At 41.7% G+C, this 25,812-nt stretch overlaps 2 protein-coding genes across 7 annotated transcripts in view; one reads left to right on the plus strand and one right to left on the minus strand.

The window, feature by feature from the left end:
- GPLD1 (glycosylphosphatidylinositol specific phospholipase D1) overlaps window positions 1-2,455 on the plus strand; it is a 66,100-nt gene extending 63,645 nt beyond the window's left edge. For all 4 annotated transcript variants that reach the window (XM_030314730.2, XM_030314731.1, XM_030314732.1 and 1 more), the window contains one exon: window positions 378-2,455. In XM_030314730.2, the coding sequence (XP_030170590.1) occupies window positions 378-464 (87 nt within the window). In that variant the 3' untranslated portion in view covers window positions 465-2,455. The remainder of the gene's footprint in view (window positions 1-377) is intronic.
- The window catches only part of MRS2 (magnesium transporter MRS2), a 35,239-nt gene continuing 11,599 nt past the window's right edge, over window positions 2,173-25,812 (minus strand). The window contains exons 5-11 of one of the 3 annotated variants that reach the window (XM_030314736.1): window positions 21,727-21,900; window positions 19,771-19,901; window positions 19,219-19,335; window positions 17,787-17,939; window positions 17,427-17,544; window positions 5,008-5,121; window positions 2,173-4,469 (exon numbers count right to left, since the gene is read on the minus strand). In XM_030314736.1, the coding sequence (XP_030170596.1) occupies window positions 4,359-4,469; window positions 5,008-5,121; window positions 17,427-17,544; window positions 17,787-17,939; window positions 19,219-19,335; window positions 19,771-19,901; window positions 21,727-21,900 (918 nt within the window). In that variant the 3' untranslated portion in view covers window positions 2,173-4,358. Of the gene's footprint in view, window positions 4,470-5,007; window positions 5,122-16,352; window positions 16,707-17,426; window positions 17,545-17,786; window positions 17,940-19,218; window positions 19,336-19,770; window positions 19,902-21,726; window positions 21,901-25,812 lie in introns of those variants that run through there. The other 2 variants (XM_030314738.1, XM_030314737.1) reach the window with 2 other exon arrangements.

Here is a 25,812-nt window from a genome sequence, read left to right on the forward strand (position 1 = left end):
AATCAGTAGAACTTTTCACAGGAGGTTTGGCTGTTTCGCGGTCGCTCCCTGCTCTGGCTGGCTGGACCCTGGCCAGCCTGGGTTTAGGATCATCAAGTCCAGGCTCCCAGCATGTAGACCTGCCCCCAGGGAAAACAGTTAAACACTGGCTGCAGGCTTTGAAGACACTTCTGAAGGACGGTTCCGAAACTGGTTCAAGCAGCAGGGCCTGCCCCCAGAGAAGGGATGGAACTTCCTCAGCCCTGGTTTTCTGAACCTACAGATCTGAGAATGTGGGATTTAAACAACGTTTTATCACCAGAGGATAACGTGATGCCTGGATTATGGCAGAAACTAAAGGCATCATGAATCATCAAAATGTTTTGTGTCCTCTGCAGAATCAAGTTGTCGTTGCTGCTGGAAGGAGCTCTTTGGGAGCCCGACTCTCTGGGGCACTTCACGTCTACAGCCTTGGCCTAGACTAAAGGCTGTCCTCCTCTGCGTCCGTCTCTTCTGCCCAGTCATCTCCAGGGGGAGCGTTCCTGGTGGGGGCGGGGCTCCTGGGAGTGGAGATGTCCCCGTCTGGGACGACGATGCAGTAGACGGTGACAGGGGCTCTGGTGAGCCAGGTCCCCTCCTCTTCCAGAGTTTCAGTCCTTGCTTCCCTTGCATTTAAACTTATTCCTGACTTACTGCCTGTGCTCAGACCTTTGTACGATGTCTCTCCTCTTCACAGGACTAGCTACGTCTTTCTGATGCCTGGAAAGACCTCTCTGCGGTTCTCTATCACAATTGCTCCTAAAAATTTCCTTTTAAAAACGGTGACCCATTCCAATCAAAGTGAAATAGTGTAGTATATAGGAAAACAGAGAACTAGTATAGTGAAAAGTAAGGGGGTGAAGGATAACCTCACAACTGTAAAGGCACCTGCTGTAACTGATTTGGTCCCTTCTTGGGAGGATTATTTCATTTTCAGTGTTTTGTATAGTGAAGGATAAATACAAGACTAAAACCTCCTTACCTTTTAGTGCCCTCAAATGCTTTTGTAGAAGCGGCTGTCCTAACTGTGGCGTCTAGTGACTTTCCACTTGTTCAAGGACCTCCCAAGAGGAGCTGCTGTTGCACTGAGTTGGTACAAACTATGTAGAGAGAAGAGATCTGGCCTGAGCCAGCGGCCACTGCAAGGGACCAGGCAGAGAAGCAGGCCTTGGTCTCTCTTGTTTCTGGGCTGGTTTTAGCAGATTTCATGCGCCAGTCCTGCAGTGTGGCATAGTTAAGGGAAAGGAATCTACCCCAGGGTTTTAGCTTCACTAAAAATGTGAGAAACCATTACTACTGATCCTGTAACAGGGAAGCACACTAGTGAAAGGTACTAAAAGTGCAGGGAGAAGTAATGACAAGAACCCAGCCTCTCTAGAGGCAGAGTAGAGACTGGTCCAAAGGAGGAGTCCAGCAGAAGAGTAAAAGTTGAATTAGAAATCTAGGGAAAGCTACTAGAGTTAATTGTGAGCACAGGTGAGTACATACAGGGAAACAGGACACAAAGTCACCTCTGGATGAGTCCTGTGACTGTCCCCTTATCCTAAAGAGAGGCAGGCCATCTGCATGGTTCCCTAGGGAACAGCAAAAAGCACAAATACCATTTGGTTTCATTTGGGTAACAATTATTGCTAGTTCTACTTATGTGAATTATTCTTTTTAGTTTAAGGGAAATTCATCTTTAGGGCCCAGAAATTAGTTGACTGTAATACAAGTTGAGAAGTCTGAGTGCAGAACGGACGCCTGTCTAGTACTGGACCTTTCCTTACAAGCGTGGGTTCCTTTATGCTGCCAGCACCTCGGAAGACGTCCATGCTTCACTGATAATGATCGTGTTTCAACACAGGCCCTAACGACTTACATTCTTAATGCCTAAACATACCAGATAGCAAGCACCAGGCAGAGAAGCTTAAAATGTATAAGGATGGAGGCAAGTTTTTGGGTAGGATTTTATATAGGACATTTAGCCATATTCACAAGTGCTAATTTGTATTCCTACTGTCGGAGGTCAACCTGGCACAGAGTCCAATGCGTTATGTGGTTACGTTTTCACTCCACTAACTGTAGTTCTCAGCATGGATTCTGAAATCCATAACAGAAATGGAAACATCTTGTAGGGTTTTAAGCTCTCATTAACAAATCTGAACTTAATAATTTAACTCAGTTACCTTTATTTCAAGATATCAAAACATGTACATACTTGTGGTCTGTTTTTCTATGTATATGTAACAACTTGCTTCGAGATCAGAATGGTTTTATGCCTTTGTACTGCAGATCTAGAAAGATATGAAGTGGGTCTTAGAATAAACTCAGATCTCTGAATGCCCCAGTCCAGGCACCATCCACTAGCCCACCTCCACAGGTACCACTTAAAGTGCGTTTAACATTGCAATTCCAAAAAATAAAGCTGTGTACAACTCTTAGAATGACTCCCCACTATCTTTTTATTTAGTGGTTATTCATCACAATCGGTTTATCAAGAATAAAGCGAGTGTTCAGATGTCATTTTAGGATGCTATTTTCTGCCTTCCAAAAATGGACAGTCTGAAGAATATTGTTCCTTGAACTTGTTAAACAGGCGATAAGACTGCTTGCTTACGTAACCAAGTATTTGGTATTACCGTTTTATTTACAGAAGTTTATGTGCTCAGTCTGTTTCAAAATTTAAAACCACTGAACTTTGTAATTTTCAGTGTAGGCCATCTTATTACTTACTGTCCGCTAAGCAGAGCTAGCTGACATTTTTGAAATCCTCCTTGATGTGAGCACCTTAGAGAACCTGATAAACCATCAGTGACTTCTCTGCAGACTAAGGAGGTAATTGCCATTTCCCTTTTATTGACGAGATGGGACTCATCAAAAAAATTATTTTACCCAAGTCTGCAAACTAAGTCACACCAAGAGGAAAAAGGCCAAAATTCAATTGTCTGATCTCAGTCAAATCAAAGTCCTCTGGGCTTTCAATTCTTCCCCTGTCACAGTTAATGTTTATAACCTACTTTACAGTGATAGCACAAGACCAGCAGCAGGTGCTCTGAGGTGGGCCAAAGAGTGTCCTGTGAAATCTAAGGATTATCAGAGAGACTTTGTCTTGAAAACCACCACACAGATTTAGGACACTAGAGAGCCACGTCTATCCATGTTCCAACACCCACACCACAGAGCGTACTTGGGGGCCACTTGGCCCTGAGCTCAGGCCACAGCTCCTGCCATTCTATCTTCCACCTTTGAAGGCCTCCTGTAACCACACCTGGGAGTGGGGAAAATTGACAACTTCATCCGTTTTCTTTCAAATTAGGAATAAAAATGCTGTTCCAGGAGCTATCACCAAACCACTTGGTAAACGGACTCCTAAACTTCCCCATATGACATCCTATTGTATCAGGTGACCCCAACATCACTGGCATATTTGTTCTTTGGAGTACAAGAGCTGCTCTGGACTCTCTGGAATCTTCCATGTCACTTTTGAAGGGAAGGAAAGCTATAATGTTCTGCATAACTAACCTCCATAAAATATAAAAATGGTAGTTAAGATGGGAAGTAGGATAGCAATTTTGAGACTTACAAATAGCCACAGTTTTGAATCCCAACCTGACTGTAGACAAAATTCTGAAGTTTATCCACCTTTTGGTTTTAGGAAGCCCATCGGTGGCTATATACGCTTTTTTTCGGGGGTGGTCGAGGTGACCCCTCTGTCTAAAGTCTGGGAACGACCAAGTAACAGAAGGGAAATAGTTTCTTTTGACACTATTTCTAAAGGCTTTGTTATATCCAAGCAAAGAAAAACAGTTCCAGGGTTCAAGAAAGTGAAATCTTGATTAAATGGAATCCATGTAAGCTGATGTTCAATCGTTTCATTTTTATTTGCCTTATATAAAAAGGAGGCAAATTCAAGAAAAGTGATTTAAAGCACAAACTTTCCAAGTGTGTTTTGAGGTTAATATAGATTTTCCTACCTTTCCAGTCACCTGAGAGTCAGCACAGGGAATCTTGTTCTTGGGAACTTCCTAAGAGCTGCTACCTGGTCTCATCACACGGGTTCATCAAGTTTTCAGGCTTTGCTTGGCGTGAGGCTGTACTTTTTGGATATGTATAAATCAGTCTCTCCATGCCTCACATCATGTCTCTAAAAACAGCCTTTTCAGTTTGTGGAAGATAGAATTTTGGCCTTTTACAAAGCAAGTACTTTGCAATTAAGTTCCAGTACTGTGAGTGCCCTAATATTTTTATCAGACATTATAATTTAAGTATCAGTGATTTTTTTCAAGTCTCTGATTCTATAAAAGAAAATAAAGGTATCAGAAGTTTCTCGTGACTACTATAAAAAAATAGTCCAGTCTCTACCGGGTTGTCAGGACACTCCTGCTTGATCCGGGTCCATCTGGCCGGAAGCTGTGTTTCATTTCCATGCTTCTGTCTGCCTGAAGGGTTTTTTTGGGTAAAGAGGCCATCTAAATAAAGAAGGGAAATTAATCATTTTAGTTGGTGTGTGTCTGAAAAGAAAAGCCCCTAGTAAAATGAGAACTACCTACCACATGAGGGAAGGACTGTAAGACTTGTATCAGTATCTTACGTGTTTACTCCTGGTGTGAACAAGGAGTAGAAGGGGAAGAAAAAGGGTCAACTTTTATCTTGATGAGAACACTACATTTTCTACATTTCAGTTGGGGTTATGACAAAGCCTGCGGCAGAATTGCTAACATCTGTCTAAATACATAATGCTCGTCACAGTGCTGCACACAGAAGAAGTATTTCTAACTTGTTTACTGTGCCAGGCACTGTGCTAACAAGTACTTTACATCTATTATTTAACTCTCCCACTAGCACTTTAACTGGCAGATGGGGAAAGTGAGGGAGGCTTAGAGAAATTAAGTGATGTGTTCAGGGTTGCAGAGCCTGTGACCACGTAAGCCCAGGCTGTGTGTCTTGGGAGCCCAGATGTGACCCCTGTGCTGCACTGCTGAGAGCCAGACTCTCCACACCACATACCACAGGAGGCAAAGGAGCTTCGAGCTGTCGTCCGAGGAATGACAGCAGACGCCTCCAGATGAGGCCACTTCCCATAAACATAATTCCTGTAATCAGCCAAAACACCCTATGGTCCTAAAAGAGAACGCAGTTAATTTTAATCACAAAAGGCTGGGTTCCTTAGCAGTAGAATTTCCCACACTACTCTTGCCCCAGAGCTTAAAAGAAGCCTCTTGTCTGTCCAGCTCCTTCCTGTAGGAAGGACCTAAGAACAAGCCTTGACTGCACCCAGAGACCCAAGAATCAGAAATAAATTAGAAGGAAAACATGATTTAAAAGGGTTTAAATAGGGGCGCCTGGGTGGCTCAGTCAGTTGAGCGGCTGACTTCGGCTCAGGTCATGATCTCGCGGTCCGTGAGTTCGAGCCCCGCATCGGGCTCTGTGCTGACAGCTCAGAGCCTGGAGCCTGTTTCAGATTCTGTGACTCCCTCTCTCTGACCCTCCCCCATTCATGCTCTGTCTCTGTCTCAAAAATAAATAAACGTTAAAAAAAATAAAAGGGCTTAAATATTTTAAAATCGGGGCACCTGGATGGCTCAGTTAGTTAAGCTTCTGACTTTGGCTCAGGTCTCACGGTTTGGGAGTTCCAGCCCCATGTCAGGCTCTGTGCTGACAGCTCAGAGCCTGGAGCCTGCTTCGGATTCTGTGACTCCCTCTCTCTGACCCTCCCCCATTCATGCTCTGTCTCTCTCTCTCTCAAAAATAAATAAACGTTAAAAAAAATAAAAGGGCTTAAATATTTTAAAATCGGGGCACCTGGATGGCTCAGTTAGTTAAGCTTCTGACTTTGGCTCAGGTCTCACGGTTTGGGAGTTCCAGCCCCATGTCAGGCTCTGTGCTGACAGCTCAGAGCCTGGAGCCTGCTTCGGATTCTGTGTCTCCCTCTCTCTCTGTCTTTCCCCCATTTGTGCTCTGATTCTGTCTCTCAAAAATAAATAAACGTAAAAAAAATTTTAATCATCTATAAGCCAAACATAACTTGTACTTTGTTTTCTTCCAGTCTTTGTTTACATACATACAAACCTGATCAGTTACACACAGAGAGTATACACACATTTTTTGCGTATGGCTACAGTTCCCAAACTGTGAGCTGTGGTGTCCTGAGCATCACAACACCCCCAGAATATTTTAAGTTTTTTTTTTTTTTTAATTTTTTTTCAACGTTTTTATGTATTTTTGGGACAGAGAGAGACAAAGCATGAACGGGGGAGGGGCAGAGAGAGAGGGAGACACAGAATCGGAAACCGGCTCCAGGCTCCGAGCCATCAGCCCAGAGCCTGACGCGGGGCTCGAATTCACGGACTGCGAGATCGTGACCTGGCTGAAGTCGGACGCTTAACCGACTGCGCCACCCAGGCGCCCCTTAAGTTTTTAAGAGGAACACAGTGACATCTGCAATGTACTCTGAGAACCACTAGTAAGTTGTTTGACTTAACTACTTCATATAAAAATTGTTAGGTAACATCTCAAAAACTACAACATAATAAAAAAACATTTGGTCTAGTGATACTGTGGAAAGACACTAAGCATCATGGACCAAGGAAGTTTGGGAAGCTCCGACTTATACAATAAGTATTTCCGCTGTGATTTTCAGAATCGTTGTATTTTTGCAGTGTAATGCATCCATGTACAGAACCAGACTTGATGTTTACTATCCCACAGGGAAGGGATTCCATCTATAGCTCTGTCAGTTGGTGATCAACCACAGCCTCGTTAGCTCCAGTGACTGAGAGCTCACCTGTCCCCCAGGTAATTCCGTTACACAAATGATAAACTATCACTGTTAGAAATTCATACCATGCATGAAGGAGAAACCCACCTCCCTGGATGGAACATGAACTCAGAGTTAGACATAAGCTATCAGGGAGACAAATGCTAAATGAGTTAACTTTTGTTAATGTTCACACGTTTTCTAGTAATCCAAAAAAAAAAAAAAGGCCCTAGTTTATTAAGTAAAAGTTATGTTTGGGGTGCCTGGGTGGCGCAGTCGGTTAAGCGTCCGACTTCAGCCAGGTCACGATCTCGCGGTCCGTGAGTTCGAGCCCCGCGTCGGGCTCTGGGCTGATGGCTCAGAGCCTGGAGCCTGTTTCCGATTCTGTGTCTCCCTCTCTCTCTGCCCCTCCCCCGTTCATGCTCTGTCTCTCTCTGTCCCAAAAATAAATAAACGTTGAAAAAAAAAAGAAAATTAAAAAAAAAAAAGTTATGTTTAAATTTTTTTTTAATGTTTATTTACTTGTGAGAGAGAGAGAGAGAGACAGAGTGCAAGCAGGGGAGGGACAGAGAGAGAGGGAGACACAGAAGCCTAAATAGGCTCCAGGTTCTGAGCTGTCACAGCACAGGGCCCGATGCGGGGCTTGAACTCATGAACTGAAAGATCATGACCTGAGCTGAAGTCAGACAGTTAACTCACTGAGCCACCCAGGTGTCCCAAGTAAAAGTTATGTTTAAATGAGACTTAGTGTACACGGATCACTACTATCTTTGCTGCAGACTGATTCAGTAATCCGCGTATGAATCAAACATCTGGGAATGCCAAAATGTGATACACTCGAGAGGTAAGCCAAGTTCCAACCAAGCTTGAAATTCCACGTGCTACTAAAATACAGAGAAACTGCATTTGGAAGATGGTGCAGTAGGAGGACCCTAAGCTCACCTGGTCCCAGGACACAACTAGACACAATCAGACTCACATTAGTGTTATTAACCCAGAAAACGACGTGAAGATGGGCAGAACAGACTCTGCAAATAAACGTAGAGAAGAAGCTACATCCAAGAGGGTAGGGAGTATGGAGACAGGGTGGGGAGCTAAATGAAAGTGGGGCTGTGCACAGAGGGAGGAACCTGCTGGCACAGAAGAGGGGAGAGAAACAGACCGTCACACAGGGGGGCCTGCACGGGAAGACAAATCCACATAACACTGGCTTTGTAAACCAGAGAGGCTAAATTTTGTGAATTCTTATAATCAGAAAAACTTAAAACCTGGAATTTAAAAAAATCAGCAGACTTGGGCGCCTGGGTGGCTCGGTTGAGCATGTCTCAATTTTGACTCAGGACACGATCTCACAGTTCGTGGGGTCGAGCCCTGTGTCAGGCTCTGTGCTGACAGTGTGGAGCCTGCTTGGTATTCTCTCTCTCTCTCTCTCTCTCTCTCTCTCTCTCTCTCTCTCTCTCTGCCCCTCCCCCACTTGTTCTCACTGTCTCTCAAAATAAGTAAATAAACTTAAAAAATATATAACTAAAATCAATCAATCAATCAATCAATCAATCAGCAGGCTCAACTTTGGGAGAGCCGAGAAGTCAAGAGGAAACTGAGTCCCCTGCCTTTAAAGAGCCAACACGAGAAACAGCCCAGGGGAGATACAGCATAGAAGCAGCAGTGTGAGAGCGTGTCCTGGAGGAGTCTCCCAAAGGTGTCTGTCCCTCCGGGACCCGCAAAACAAAGGACCTGGCAGGTGCCATTTCCCTCCGCACCCACAGCCAGGCCTGCCTCAGTGCCAGCGCTGTGGTCTCCTCCCCCAGGAGACCCAAAAACCTTGAGAACACGGACACTCCTACACCCTGGGCACTTGGTGCATCCACACACTCCAGGGCAGGGGCCCATCAGAAGCAGCACCCCCAAGCCTGGCTGTGTGCAAGCAGCCCCAATGGGGGCCAGCACCGCTCCAGAGTACCTCCTGCCCGGGGACAGGGGAAGGTCAGAATGTGGCCCCAGCAGTGGGCTGGGGGCAGAAAGCTGATCTGACTGCAGGCCCTGTCCGCCAGTGAAAGCTTCACAGGGGACAATGCTGGAAAGCAGCCTGCAGTTAGGTGCTACTGCATCTCTGACAAAGGCCTGGTGTGACTCAACTCAAGCCCAAGGTGGCACCAGACTGGCCCACTAACACCACAGAGACCAAACATCGCCCAGAGTAGGCAAAGAGCCACTGCAGACAGCGGGACTGAAGGTAAACGTGGCCCAGACACAACAGTCAGGTGCACTCCAAACACACAGGAGACACCTCTGAAACGCCAGGTTTTGGTGAACAGGGGATGGTGTCCTGCAGGCACACAGGACCTGTTCTTCACAAGGCCACTGACTTCAAAAGCAGGAGACATAGCTGGCTTTCCTAATACATAGAAACAGACAGGGAGACAAAATGAGGCAGAAGGATACGTCCCAAATAAAAGAACAGGACAAAATCACAGCAAGAGACCTACGCGAAATGGAGATAAGCAACATGCCTGATAGAAAATATAGGGCAATGATCATATAGTTACTGGACTTAAGAGTGGAGGACATTAGTAAGACCCTTAACAAGGACATAAAGAACCAATCAGAGATGAAGAACACAATAAATGAAATTAAAAATACACTAGATAGAATAAATGGAGGAAGCAGAAGAACATATCCATTGAGGACAGAGTAACGGAAAGTAATCGAGCTTATTAGCAGGTGAGAGACAAACAAGTTATAAATGAGAATAGACTTAGGGAACCCAGTGACACATCAAGTGTAATAACATTCGCAATGCAAGGATCCCAGAAGGAAAAGAGAAAAGGGAGAGCAAATTTATGTGAAGAAATAACTGCTGAAAACGTCAAGAATCTGAGAAAGGAAACAAATCCAGATCCAGGAGTCACAGAGACAGTCCAACAAAATCAACCCAGCAGGTCCACACCAAGACACATGGTAATTAAAATGGCAAAAAGTGGTGATAAAGAGAGGATATTAAAAGCAGCAAGAGAAAAGAAGAACATCAAATACAAAGGAAACCCCATAAGGCTATCAGCTCATTTTTCAGCAGAAACTACAGGGAAGAAGGGAGTGGCAGGATATATTCAAAGTGATGAAAGGAAAACAATCTGCAGCCAAAATTACTCTATCCAGCAAGGCTATCATTCAGAACAGGAGAGAGAAAGAGTTTCTCAGACAAACAAGTATAAGGAATTTATCACCACTAACCCAGCCTTATAAATGTTAAAGGGGACTCTTGGGAAAGACTGTGAGAGTATGAAAAGTAGGAAACAAAAGCAGTAGAAATAAGTATATCTGTAAAAAATCAATCAAGGGACTCACAAAATAGAAGGATGTAAAGTATGACACCATATACCTAAAATGTGGGAGAGGAGTAAAGGATGGTTCAAACTAAAGTGAACACCAGCTTAACACAGACCGCTATATGCAGAAGATGTTATTTACAAACCTAATGGTAACCACAAATCAAAAGCCAGTAATAGATATGCAAAAAAGAAAGAGAAAGGAATCCAAGTATATCACTATAGAAAGCCAACTAATCGTGAGAGAAGAGAGCAAGGGAACAAAGGAACACAGAAGAACTACAAAAGCAACCATAAAACAAGTAACAAAATGGCAAAAGGTACATATCTATCAATAATTACTTTGAATGTAAATGGACTAAATGCTCCAAAAGACATAGGGTGACAGAATGGATAAAAAAACAAGACCCATCTATATACTGCTTATAAGACACTCGTTTCAGACTTAAAGACACTAACAGACTGAAGGTGAAGGGATGGAGAAACGTTTATCATGCACATGAATGTGAAAAGAAAGCTGGGGTAGCAATGCTTAGATGGAAAAAATAGTTTTAAAACAAATACTGCAACAAGAGACAAAGAAGGATGCTACAATAATCATAAAGCAAACAATCCAACAAGATATAAGAATTGTAAACATTAATGTACCCAACATGAAAGCACCCAAATACGTTAAACAGTTAATAACAAACATAAAGGAAGTAATCAATACAATAATAATAGTAGGGGACTTTTAACACCCCACTTACATCAATGAACAGATCATCCAAACAGAGTATCGCTAGGGAAATGGTGACACATCGGACTAAATGGATTTAACAGATATATTCAGAACATTCCATCCTAAAACAGCAGAATACACATTCTTCTCCGGTTCACATGGAACATTCTGCAGAACAGACCACATATCAGGCCACAAAATAAGTCTCAAAAAAAGTCAAAAAGACTGAAGTCATACCACATATCTTTTCTGACCACGATGCTATGGAACTAGAAATCAACCATAAGAAAACAATCTGGAAAGACCAAAAACACATGGAAGTTAAATACCATGATACTAAACAATGAATAAATCAACCAAGAAATCAAAGAGGAAATAAAAAAAAAAAAGCTACAGAGACACAAATGAAAATGAAAAACCAATGGTCCCAAATCTTCAAGATACAACAAAAGTGGTGCCAAGAGGGAAGTTTATAGCAATACAGGCCTACTTCAAGAAGAAAAATCTCAAACAACTTAACCTTACATCTAAAGGAACTAGAAAAAACAAAACCCAAAGCTAGTAGAAGGAAAGAAAAGAGCAGAAATGAAATAGAAACTAAAAAAAAAAAAAACCAACAGATCAATGAAACCAGGAGCTGGTTGTTTGAAAAGATCAACAGAATTGATAAACCTTTAGCCAGACTCTTCGAAAAAGAAGAGAGAGGGGACTCAAATCAGAAATTAGGGTGCCTGGATGGCTCAGTGGGTTGTGTCCGACTTTGGCTCATATTGTGATCTCAGTTTGAGTTCAGGCCCCATGTCAGGCTCTGTACTGACAGCTCAGAGCCTGGAACCTGCATCAGATTCTGTGTCTCCCTCTCTCTCTGTCCCTTCCCTGCTTGTGCTCTCTTTCTCAAAAAATAAATATTAAAAGATAAAAATTAAAAAAAAAATCAGAAATGAAATGGGAAATAAGTGGTGTCACAGAAATACAAAGTAAAACAGTATTATGAAAAATTATATGCCAACAAATTGGACAACCTAAAGAAATGGATAAATTCCTAGAAACATATAACCTCCCAAAACTGAATCAGGAAGAAATAGGAAATTTGAAGACCTATTACCAGCAAGTAGGACTTATTCCTGTGATGCAAGGGTGGTTCAATATTCGCAAATCAATCAACATGATACATCACATCCACAAGAGAAAGGATAAAAACCGTACTGATTATCTCAACAGATGCAGCAAAAGCATGTGACAAAGTACAACAGCCATTCATGATAAAACCCTCCACAAAGTAAGTTTAGAGGGCACATACCTCAACAAAATAGTCTGTATACCGGAAAACCCAATAGCTAATATCATCCTCAATGGTGAGAAACTAAGAGCTTTTCCCCTAAGATCAGGAACAAGACAAGGATGTCCACTCCCATCACTTTTATTCAACATAGTACTGAAAGTCCTTGGCTCAGCAATCAGACAACAAAAAGAAATAAAGGCATCCAAACTGGTAACAAAGAAATAAAACTTTCACTATCTGCAGATGATATGACACTATATGTAGAAAACCTGAAGGACTCCACCAAAAACCTGCTAGAGCTGATACATGAATTCAGTGAAGTTGCAGGGTACAAAATCAATGTACAGAAATCTGTTGCATTTCTCTACACTGATGATGAAGCAGCAGAGAAAGAAATTACGAAAAGAGCCCATTTACAATTGCATAAAAAAAATAAGATACCTAGAATAAACCTAACCAAAGAGGTGAAAGATCTGTACTCTGAAACCTATAAAACACTGATGAAAGAAGAAATTCAAGACGACACAAAGAAATGGAAAGACATTCCATGCTCATGGATTGGAAGAATAAATACTGTTAAACTGTCTATACTACTCAAAGCAATCTACACATTTAATGTAGTCCCTATCAAAATGCTGACTACATTTTTCACAGAGGTAGAACCAACAATCCTAAAATTTGTATGGAACCACAAAAGACCGCAAATAGCCAAAGCAATCTTGAAAAAGAAAAGCAGAGGTGGAGGCATCACAATTCTGGACTTCCAAGTTCTATTTCAAAGCTGTAATAATCAAAACAGTATGACACTGGCACAAAAACAGACACACAGACCAATGGAACAGAACAGAAAGCCCAGAAATAAACCCACAAATATATGGTCAATTAATCTTTGACAAAAGAGGCAAGAATATGCCTCCTATGGAAAAAGATGGTTTCTTCAACAAATGGTGCTGGCTCAACTGGACAAATAAAAGGATGAAACTGGACCACTTTCTTACACTATACACAGAAATAAGGTCAAAATGGATTCAAGACCTAAATGTGAAACGTGAAACTATAAAAATCCTACAAGAGAACACAGACAGTAACTCCTTTGGCCACAGCAACTTCTTTCAAGATAGGTTTCCTGAGGCGATGGAAACAAAAGCAAAAATAAACAATCAGGACTACATCAACAGAAAAATCTGCACAGCAGGGGAAACAATCAACAAAACTAAAAGGCAGCCTATGGAACGGGAGAAGATATTTGCAAATGACATATCGGATAAAGGGCTAGTATCCAAAATATATGAAGAACTGATCTAACTTAACACCCAAAAAACAAATAATCCAATTAAGAAATGAGAAGACATGAACAAACATTTCTCCCAAGAAGACATACAGATAGCCAACAGAAGAGAAAACATGAAAAGATACTCAACATCACCTATTATCAGGGAAATGCAAACCAAAACTACAATGAGGTATCACCTCACACAGGTGAGAATGGCTAAAGCCAACAGCACAAGAAACAACAGATGCTAGAAAGGATGTGGAGAAACATGAACCTCATGCACTGTTGGTAGGGATGCAAAGTGGTGCAGCCACTGTGGAGAACAGTGTGGAGGTTCCTCAAAAAGTTAAAAACAGACAACTACCTTATGATTCAGCAATCACACTACTGGGTATTTACCCAAAAAATACAAACACACTAATTCAAAGGGATACACACACCCCTATGTTTATGGCAGCATTATTTACAACAAACAATGGAAGAACCCTCAGTGTCCATCAATAAATGAATGGATACAAAAGATGTGTTTTACACACACACACACACACACACACACACACACGAGTCAGTCATGAGGCACCTGGGTGGCTCAGTTGGTTAAGCTACCAACTCTTGATACTGGTTCAGCTCATGATCTCACGGTTGGTGAGATCAAGCCCTGCATCGGGCTCTGTGCTGACAGTGTGGAGTCTCCTTGGGATTCTGTCTCCCTCTCTCTCTCTCTGCCCCTCCCCTGCTTGCACTTTCTCTCTAAACAAACAAATGTTAAAAAAAAAAAAAAAAAGAGAAAGACAAATACCATATGATTTCATTCATATGTGGAATTTAAGAAACAAGCAAAGGGGGGAAAAAGAGATAAAGTAAGAAACACACTCTTGTAGACAACCACCTGATGGTCCCCAGAAGGGAGGTGGGGGGAGGATGGGGAATAGATGGTGGGGATTAAGGAGTGCACATGTGATGAGCACCCAGTGATGTGTAGAAGTGCTGAATCACTATATTGTACACTTGAAACTAATATTACACTGGATGTTAACTAACTGGAATTAAAATGAAAACTTAAAAAGAAAAAAAAAATCTCCATTTGGTAACCATCACAGTAATATTTGATTCAGGCATGAATTAGTTTTTGGTCAAGTGACAGATGCAAAAACCAGAGGGTGAAAATTTGAAGAATGACAGGATTTTTACACAGTCTCAAAGTATCTCCCTCCGAGACATTTCACTCCACGGACAGAGTCACTTCACGGGAGAGAAAGTTGGCAGACACCTCCCTAGCCGATGGTCCCAATAACGGGACAAACACACATCATGTGCTTCCTGATGGGACTCAATGTAAGAACACACTGACAATGCATAACCAGAACCTCAGGACAAAGAAAGGCTATCAAGGGTCAAATAACGAATCTCTTTCTTAGTGAGCGTCATGGCCATGAAAGACAAAGATCAGAAAGCTGGTCTCCATTAAGAGTCTCAGGAGACAGGGTAACTATGTGATCCAAGGTCTTCTAAGAGACAAAGAGCAGCACCGAGACAAAAGCCTAAATCCAAATAGGGTCCGCAGACTGTAAAACAGCACTGTTTCAATGTCAGTTTCCCGATTTTGACATCTGCATTGTGGTTATATATGAGAATGCCCGTGTTTCTAGGAAGTACATGCTGAAAGGTATATAGTGAAATATTTACAGGTGAAGGGGCATCACATGTGTTGCTTAGGAAAACAGGCTGCACAGGAAAAAAGGCTGCACATACAGATACAATGACAGAGTGAATGTGGTGTAATGTTGGTGTTTGAAGACACTGCGTGAAGGCTCTATGGGAATTCTGGGACTATTCTTGGAAGATTCTAAAATTATCTTAAAAAGAAAAAAACAAGAAGTTTTTGCTATCCTTCAGGGTCCCCAGAGACGGAATTTGTAACAGGTGAGGTACTGATCTGAATCTTGTTGTGTGGGAACCGATCCCCCCGAACCACTCGCCTCTCATCTCAACGGGGTGGCTCCACACTGAGGACCCCACAGGCCAGGAGCTACCAGAGGGGACTGCATGGGCCGGGAGCTATCACAGAAGAATTCTAAAACTCCTGGCCTCAGAACAGATGCCCAGCACACCTAAAATGAATCCAAACCCTACCCGGCTCTACGAAATCACCACGATCTCCCACCTGTCTACTCTGTGACCTCCTTCCCTACCTCTCTCCTCCTGACTCGCCTTCTCTTGCCCCTTGCGGCCTTCTGCTCCTTAAAGAGGCGCAGCCCATCCCTGCTGCAGTCAGTACGTGTGCGGCCCCCTGCGCCTCGCGTACCTTCCCACAGACCGCCCCTCTCTGTACGGTCAGCTCCTCGGAAGGACCTTCCCTGGCCAGCCCGTCTCCTCATCTCGCTTCCCGTGAGCATCATCCTTGTGCCTGGCTTTTCTTTCATGGCGCTTCTCATCTAGCGCACTACGTGCCTATTTCTACGCGCTCTCCTACTGCCACGTGACCCCCACATGGGCAGGGACTCCCTGCTGTTTCCCCAAGGCTGAAAGCAGTGCTTGGTACGTAACAGGCACCAAAACTGTGTTTAGAGGATGAACGAATGCATGGACTGCATCTATTTTTCTTTACATCTCAGTACAAGGAGAACTAAAATGACTAACACTGTGCCTCGGTGATGATTGTCCTTGGAAGTGGCGACAAGTAAGCTGAGACCTGAGAGGAAGTAGGAGCCAATCAGGCAGAGGAGGTGGGAGCTGAGGGAACGTGTGTGGGAGGAAGTGAGCCTGTACAGAAAGATTATGCAGCATGGACAGTGGGGCCGAGTGGTTGGCTCAACGTGCAAACGAGGGCGCACACACCAGGAAGAGTCTTGCAGCCCAAGGAGCCTGGATCTTTAAGGGCAATCAAAACCCACTGGGCCGTTTCATAGAAGAGTGACCACCAGATGTGCTTCTTTTACAGGCCACTTTTTAGAAGCGGAAGTGTCCTGATGAGACAGGACACCGGTTGGAGAAGGACGACAGGGAAAGAGAGAACGACCTTACAGATTACATAGGACATGGAGCCAAAAAGAGTGCTGAGTGCGTATTCAGATTCTTTTCTGGAAATCTTACAGTAAGGTATTTTCTGAAAACACAAGGCTACGATGATATGAAGAACTCTGGCAGTTTAGTGTTGCATTAATGTGAAAGTGCAGCCAAGTGCAAAGTACAAGTCTCGGGCTCAAATCCTAACTGTTACTTTATAGCACTGAGCCCTTGAGCAAATTACCTCAATTTCCTGGGCCTCAGTTTTCTCATCTGTAAAGTAGGGTAACACTTCCATCTTCAGAGCTGTGACTTGACTGAAATAAGCAAGCTACCAATGCCTGGCACGTAAGAATTAGGAAAAAAGTCCTTCATTAGCATGGCTTCTCTGTGATTCTGAATTACCGCCACCTCATGGCAGGACCCTGCAGGAGCACCACCTCACAGTCAATCCTGCACACACCGCACAGGGGGATCCTGCATTACCGTCGCCTCATGGTGCCACGCCGCACAAGCACTGCCTCACGGTGTGATCCGGCATTACCGGAACGACACGGTAAGACCCTGCGGGCTCACCATCGCATCATGTGACCTGCACCACGGTCTCCTCACGGTGCGATCCCGCACTACCCGCACCTACGGCAAGATCCTCCGGGAGCACCATCTCACTGTGCTCCTGCATACCAGAGCCCCACAGTGGGATCCTGCAAGAGCACCGTGCATGGTGTGACACTGTTTTGTCAAACCTTTCCCACGTGTGGTTCCAGGTTTCAAGAAACCTGAGGTAACCTAGGCTACAGTTATATTTACGTTGTAACAGGGGCTAAAAACACTACCTGAATTTTGAATGAATTAGACTACACATTTTAATTCACTAGGGGTGCATACATTTTAAGACTCTTCTTAAAATCCATTGTATTTTTTTAAGATTTTATTTTCAAGCAATCTCTACATCCAACGTGGGACTCGAACCAACCCCCTGGGCACCCCTTAAAATCCATTTTAAAAATGATCTTCAAAACATAAAAAATAATCCCTAGCTTATTGAAATGCAGTCTCACCTCTTCAAGAGAAGATTCTAGATTCATCCCAAAAGCAACTCCCATTAGTCCAAAGAGTGAAAGAGAGAAGGTTCCCATGGTCAACTGCAGGTTCAGCCTCATCATCACATTACGGTGGCTGGAGAGGAGAACACGTACTTGGATGAGAAGGGCCCGCTAGCCATACAGCAAATTCACGAAATAATCTATTGGAGGCCACACAGATTAAATCTACACCTTAAAAAGAGGACATACTCCCATGTGGCATTTATAGATGATGATGTAACTCCTCCCAAAATGACAGGGCCTTAAAAGCTTTATCACTTTAGAATTACTTTAAAAGAAAATATTTACTGACTGATTTATAGAATGCTTTCTTACCTGTCCAGATTGATGAATATGATACTCTGTGAATCATCAATCAGTGCCCTGAGTTCCCGAGCTGCATTGGAAAGATCCTCAGCTAATCGGTAGTAGTTTTCCAACAGCAATTCCATCTCTTCTGCATGGTCGATTCCTGCACTGCTCTTTTCACTTCAATTAAAAGCGTTAATGTAATTAACATATCCCCAATACATGCATCATACATTCATACCAAAAACTTCCTGATTCTGTATACAATATTCAGCTACCGATGACAAAACTGGCCTTTGTCTTTTCTATTATTGTGATGGAGGTCAGTCTGTGAGTGGCTTTGTCAGGCGATCCCAAGCACTATTAGACTAAGTGGGGCGGGGGGGGGGGGGGGGGGGCGGGGCACAGGCCCTATCCCCAATGCAGGATAGCCGGGTTCACTGTATTCCAGGGCCCCAATTCACAGGATTCTCATGCAAATATGCACTACCACCTATAGGAAAATCCAGATGTGTAAATGCTGGTGAAGGAGTGCAAATTAGTGCAAATCAGGTAAAACTAAAAACGAACATAGCATTTCCTTTCCAAGATAGATACCTAATGTTATTTTCATATAGGAAGAAAAGTGTTCTTGAATGATGTCAATAGTTATTTTGTGAGCCTTTACTTATACTCCCTACCACCCTACCATAGGGAGTAAGTAGGAGTGAAGTGCTCTGTGAAAGACACTTATAAAGTATATTAGACACAGACTGGCCTAATAAAAAGCAAATAAAAGTGTGTTCAAGTTCCTGCTATTATATCTCTCTGCTATAATAGCCCTTTTAATCTTAATTTTTCCTTTTTAAAATATAGGTAACTAATGTCTCAAAATGCTTTAAAAAATCTGTACAGACTGTGGAAACTATGGACGTGACAAAGATGTCTCCATTAATTTCTAAAACTCATCTACAAAGAACAAAAAAATATTGAGTACTTAAAAAGTAAACATTTAACTTGAGTGTGCATAAGGAGAGTAAATGATTTCTAATTTTAGAAGAGATAAAAGATTTATAAGATAAGCGTTTTTACACTAGACAAAAGATACAGAACATATGTCCATGTCTTCCCTTCCTTCGCCGCCATCTCCCCATCCCCACGTGAATATTTCCCTCTCTTCCACTGTGCTCCCTAGGTTGTCTGGGTAGATGTGCGGGCCACTTTGGTGGCCAGTCCTTTGAAGATACAGGTAATGGTGTGTTTATACTCATCGTAGACCAGCACAGTGTGCACTCAATATATCCTCTGTACACTGAATAAGATGCAATACATATGGGGAAATAGTGAAACAACCGGGGATAAGAGGTGCCTCTATTTTCTGCTTTTCAGAAAACGTTACGTTCTCTATGAAAAACCACCCTGAGGAAGACAGGTGACAGATCCTACCAAAATAAGTAGCAAAGCACGACTACATACTCACAAGACTTGTGGGTCACTCCACTTTGTTAGACAGAGCTCCTCCAGCCTCTCTTCTTCATCCAAGATCTCCAAAATGGACTCTTTGAAAATTTTGATATCGGTTTCCAACTCTGACAGACTAGAAGAGTAGTTGTATAGAAATCATCAATAACATAAACTTACACATTTCACTACAAGAAAAGTGCCTTTTTAAAGTATGTTATCAAATTGATCACTTCTACATTGATGGTGAACACTGACTTGTAAAAAAATTTTGATATTTACCATGCACATTAAGAATCAATTCCCAAACCAAAAATACATTAAAGACCCTAATGCAGCATTTCATGCAAAACAGCTTTTCAATAACATTAGCCCGTGTGCCCTTTTTAGCTCAGCTTCCCACCTAGGCTACTTTCCTATTTTGAAGGCATGGAGAGTAAGTCGTTACCATTACCAAGACTAGTTAGTATTTTTAAAACAGGTAAGAAACATACTAATTTTGTATCTGAATTTATACAACGCATTTCACTGTTGTGTCTATCTCCCAAATAGGTAAATCACCTGTATTTACCTTTTGCCATTTTGTAGCAAGATGTGCAGTTTGCTTCTGTCTACAGAGGAATGTTTGGGATCCACTAAAGCTTCCAATGTCTCAAGGATCAGTGGTTGCAAAACGCTAAGTTTCCCCTGAAGAGTGCTGATCTAGATAACAACATGACCTTTCGTAAGAATTAAAACAATCTTTTTAGAATACTCAGGGTCAGTGATCTATCTTCTGATTAAACACAAAAATCTGTAATGGCTGGGAACACAGTCACTGCTGGAATCCTGACTCTGGACAATTCAAGAACTACATCTACCAGGTTATGAGATAAGCACACGTGATGTTGTCACCCGGCTTGCACTTGGTCAACAGGGAATCAGCTCTCATACAGTCTTCCCGCATAAACATTCATTATGAAAGGAACACAGGACTGATGGACTAAAAGTAAACCTGCCGTTCCACGGCTACAACACAAACTCTACAGTTGATAACCCATGTTCTCAGTCAACAGAATGCAGTTCAAAATTCCTATATAACAAATTCTTCTGAAAATCAAAACGTAACTTGGGACTTTAAAAAAACAAATTAGTGTCAAGTCAATTATTCAGGTATATAGAAGCATGGCAGACATTCAGCAAGAAAGCACTGACAGAGCTACTCCAGTGGCTAAATATGGATATACGACTTGGTACAGAGTATAACAGAATTAAGCAGGAATTACTAAAATTAGTTAATGACATAAATCCCAGCATTTACTGTTGGTCTCAGCATGAGAACCGAGAGCTTCCTCAGCCTACGTAACCTGTCACTGACCCCTGGCTGCACCTTCTCTTCTCTCCGTCCCCTGCTCCACCTAGTCACCATCGCATGGGCTCATACTAGCTTGAGCTCCTGCTTCATTAGCCCGGGTTGAGTGGGGGATGCAGCCATTTCCGGCTCCCTCAGTACAGCAGGGCAGACGAGAGAGAAGGGACCCAGGTTCACCCGGTCCTCACCTCCCGTGCGTGCTCTTTCCCTGCTTCCTTCCCTCAGTCTGGTTAGCATGCTCCTAAAACTAACTGGTGCATGCAGCCAGCTCCTGACACTAACCTGACTAACGAGAAGAACAGACAATGAACAATCTGTGGGGGCCTGGAGGCCAGTGACCACCCTTGTTCAGGGCCTGACAGGGTCTCCAAACACTCAGTGACTATCAACATAATGGGGGAGTCATTAGAAGAATTACACATGGCTCCTAGGTCAAACTACGTCTCAAACAGTGGCATCACTAGCTGTCTCAAACAAAGCATTGTACAAAGAGTGATGTGGAAAGTATTAGAATGATCTGATGAGTGATCTGAGCTATAACATTTATCATGTATGTGCGGTTTTACAATATACAATTTAGCTACAGAATAAAATGGAATATATTTAAAACTTTTTTGATATGTTCTCTTGTATGGTATTTAGGATGTTAAATATTTTGAATTATCACCCCCAAATACAGTTATCAACACTGAACAAAGGACAGCCAACTTAAAATGTGCTTAAGGGAATGTCCTAGTAGGACTCTTAAAGAAACTTTGTAAACTATACCTAGGGACCTTAGATCTATTTGATTGGGTCATACAGCTTAAGAATTAACTTCTTTCTCTACACAGGACCCTTAGAGATGTTTTCGTTTGGAGGCAGGGTGTGGTTAGGGAAAGTGCCATTGCAACAATACCAACTTTGTCTTAAACGAGACAAAGAACAGGGACACTCAGTCGGTTAAGCATCCGACTCCAGCTCAGGTCATGATCTCACAGTTTGTGGGTTCAATCCCCATATCGGGCTCTGTGCTGACAGCTCAGAGCCTGGAGCCCGTTTTGGATTCTGTGTCTCCCTCTCCTTCTGGCCCTCCCCCCACTTGTGCTCTGTCTCTCAAAAATAAATAAATGTTAAAAAAATTTTTTTTAATAAACAAGAACAAATTCAAGAAGCTAAATAAAAATATAGGCTTACCCAATATTGTAGGAGTGCTTCTATAGCCCTGAACTCAAAAGGTAAAGGGTATGTGACAAGTTGTCCTTCTCCAGCCAACTGTGAGGGGAGTTCCCGGAATAGCCATTGCTCTAAATTTAAATTCCGATAATCTAGTATCAGAAGACACTCTGGAGTTATCACAGCTTTCAAATACTGTAAAAAAAAAAAAATCATATATATGTATACACAAACACATACACATGCATATATGCAAGTTACAGAGCTGCAGGAGAACAGCCATAAAGTAGGGTTTAATACTTTTTTAAACTTGGATTAAGCCTAAACCAAATCATTGTTAATTAGGTTTTTTTTTTTAAAAACCCTAAGATATACTTTTTAAAGAAAGGAAGCCTAAAATATACGTAAGTCTTGATACCTCTAACCCTCAACAGAACTGGAATCAAACTACATATGAAGACTTACGGGTAATCATGAGAATAACAGGGAACAAAGAAAAGGTTTTCTTAAAAGTCATGTTTTGGTGGACTTTCAGAAATGACTTAATCCTGATTAGTTTGGCTGAAATGGGAAAGTTGCCTTTTTAAAATGTTACCAAAACATATTAAGCTATTTGAAAATATAAAGACAAAACATAATCTTAATGCTCTAATTTAGAACACCATGAAATTAGAAATTTATTCTAAAGACTGGCATCCTTTTAGTGAGAAGAGTCATATGGACAGGTAGCCTGTGGCCACTGTATTAGTGACATAAAAATTAGAGATTTTTCACATTTTTTTCCTAACGTTTTATGACATTTTTATACAGAAAAGTTGAAAAATCACAGTGACCACCTACATACATATCATTTAGACTGTATAATTCGCATTCTGCTAAATTTGCTTTATCACACACTTCTCCATCAAAGAGATAATTTTTTAAAAAATGATCAGGGGAAAGAGTTATTTTAATTCCAGTATACTTAACACAGTGTTATGTTAGTTCCAGGTGTACAATATAGTGACTCAGCAATTGTATATGTTACTCAGTGTTCATCATTGTAAGTGTACTCTTAATGCCCTTCACCTCTTTCACCCATCCCCCCACCCTCTCCACACTGGTGACCACCAGTGTGTTCTCTGTGGCTAAGAGTCTGGTTTTTTGGTTTGTGTCTTTTTTACTTTGTTCATTTTTGTTTCTTAAATTCCACATGAGTGAATACATATGGCACCTGTCTTTCTGACTTTTTTCACTTACCATTACATTCTCTAGCTCCATCCATGTTGTTACAAATAGCAAGATTTAATACTTTCTTATGGCTAGTATTCCATTGTGTGTGTGTATAACTCACTTCCTTTATCCATTCATCTACTGATGAACACCTGGGTTGCTTCCATAATTTGGTTACTGTAAATAATGCTGCTATAAACACAGGGGTGCATATATCTTTTCAAGTTAGTGTTTTCGTTTTCTTTGGGTTAATACCCAGTGGTGTGATTGCTGAATCATAGGGTAGTTCTATTTTTAACTGTTTCAGGGATCTCCATACTCTTTTCCACAATGGCTGTACCAGTTTGCATTGCCACCAATAGTGCACGAGGTTCCTTTCTCTCCACATTCTCACCAACACCTGCTGTTTCTTGCATTTTTGATTCTAGCCATTCAGATAGCTGTGAGATAATATCTCACTGTGGTTTTGATTTGTATTTCCCTGATGATGAGTGATGTTCAACACCTTTTCATGTGTCTGTTGGCCATCTGTATGTCTTCATTGGAAAAATGTCTGTTCATGTCTCTGCTCATTTTTTAATTGGATTATTTGGTATTTTTGGTGTTGAGCATGGATTGAAGATAGTACCAGAAGTGCCAGGCCCTGGGGAACAAGGGAAACTACACTGCAGACACTACACAGGACCTCTTCTTCGTAAGAACATTCCCTTCAAGGACAGGAGATGTAGCTGACTTTCCTACACACAGAAACAGGTAGAGATACTCATACAGAATGAGAAGACAGGGAATTTGCCCCAAATAAAAGAACAGGACAAGGCCATAGCCAGAGATCTAAATAAAACAGATATAGGTAACAAACCTGATGGAGAATTTAAAACAATGATCATAGGGATACTCAATGGACTTAAGAGTGGACAACATCAGTGAGACCCTTGACAAAGAGATGAGGAAACATAAAGAGATAAAGGGCTCAATACATGAAATGAGAAACACTTCGCTTGATGGAATAAACAGCAGGCTGAAGAAGCAGAGGAATGAATTAATGACCTAGAAGACAGAATAATGTAACCAAGCTATACAAAAGGGAGAAAAAAGAATTATGCAATAGGAGAACAGCCTTAGGGAACTCAGTGACTCCATCAAACGTAATAACATTAGTATTACGGGAGTCCCAAAAGAAGAGAGACAAAAGGAGGTAGAGAATTTATCTGAAGAAAAATAGCTGAAAACTTCCCTAATGTGGGGAAGGAAACAGATATCCAGATTCAAGAGGCACAGAGAACTCCCAACAAAATCAACATAAGCATATCCACAGGAAGACCTATTGTAATTAAAATGGCAAAATACAGTGATAAAGAAATAATATTAAAAGCAGCAAGACAATAGAAGACAGTTACTTACAAAGGAAACTCCATAAGCCTAGCAACAGATTTTTTTTCAGCAGAAATTTTCCAAGACAGAGAGATGGCATGATGCATTCAAAGTACAAAATGGGAGAAATCTGCAGCCAAGAAAGAATACTCTATCCAGGAGCTCCTGGATGGTTTAGTTGGTTGAGCGTCTGACTTTGGCTCAGGTCATGATCTCACAGTTCGTGAGTTCGAGCTCTACATTAGGTTCTGTGCTAATTCTCAGAGCCTGTAGCCTGCTTCAGATTCTGTGTCTCCCTCTCTCTCTTCCCCTCCCCCGCTTGTACTCTGTCTCTCAAAAACAAATAAATATTTTTAAAAAATTAAAAAAGAATACTCTATTGTATTGACAGCAAGGCTGTCATTCAGAATTGAAGTAGAGATAAAGAGTTACCCAGGCAAACAAAAACTAAAGGAACACATGGCCACTAATCCAATCCTGCTAGAAATGTTAAAAGGGAATCCTTGACTGCAAAGGAAAGACCAAAAATGACAGTATAAAGGTAAGAAACACAAAATCAGTAAAAATGAACATTTCTGGGAAAAAAAAATCAGTCAAGGAACTCACAAAATAAAAGGACGTAAAGTATGACATGTATACCTAAAATGTGGGGGCGGGAGGGGAGAAGTAAAGAATGGGTCCAAACTTAAATGACCATCAACTTAATACAGACTGCAAAAGACGTTGTATATAAACCTAATGATAACCAGAAATCAAAACCAGTGATATGAAAAAAATAAAGAGAAAAGACTCCAAGTATATCACGAAAGAAACCCAGCAAACCATGAACGAAAGAAAGGATCAGAGAAAATCTTCAGAAACAACCACAAATCATATAAATGTCATAAATACATTATTTTGAATGTAAATGAACTACACACTCCAATCAAAAGACACAGAGTAACAAAATGGATTAAAAAAAAAAAAAGACCAATCTATATGCTGTCCATAAGAGACGCATTTTAGACCTAAAAACACATGCAGATCAAAAGTGAGGGGATGGAAATATTTGTCATGCACATGGAAGTGAAAAGAAAGCTGGGCTAGCAATATTTAGATCACATAAAATAGATTTTAAGAATGTAATTGGGGTGGCTGGGTGGCTCACTTTGTTGAACGCCCGACTATGGCTCAGGTCATAATCTCGTGGTTCATGAGTTTGAGCCCTGCATCAGGCTCTGTGCTGACAGCTTACAGCCTGGAGCCTGCTTTGAGTTCTGTATCTCCCTCTCTCTCTGCCCCTCCCCTGCTCACACTGTCTCTCTCAAAAATAAACAAACTTAAAGTTTTCAAAAACAAACAAAAACGAAGACTGTAATAAGAGACAAAGAGGGACACTATATAATCATAAAAGGAACAATCCAACAAGAAGATGTAACAATTGTAAATATTAACGCACCCAACACGGAAGCAACCAAATACATAAAATAGTTAAACATAAAGGAACTAAGTGAGAATAATACAATAACAATAGGGGACTTTAAC

Source organism: Lynx canadensis, chromosome B2 (genome assembly GCF_007474595.2).
Source record: "Lynx canadensis isolate LIC74 chromosome B2, mLynCan4.pri.v2, whole genome shotgun sequence".
NCBI lineage: Eukaryota > Metazoa > Chordata > Mammalia > Carnivora > Felidae > Lynx > Lynx canadensis.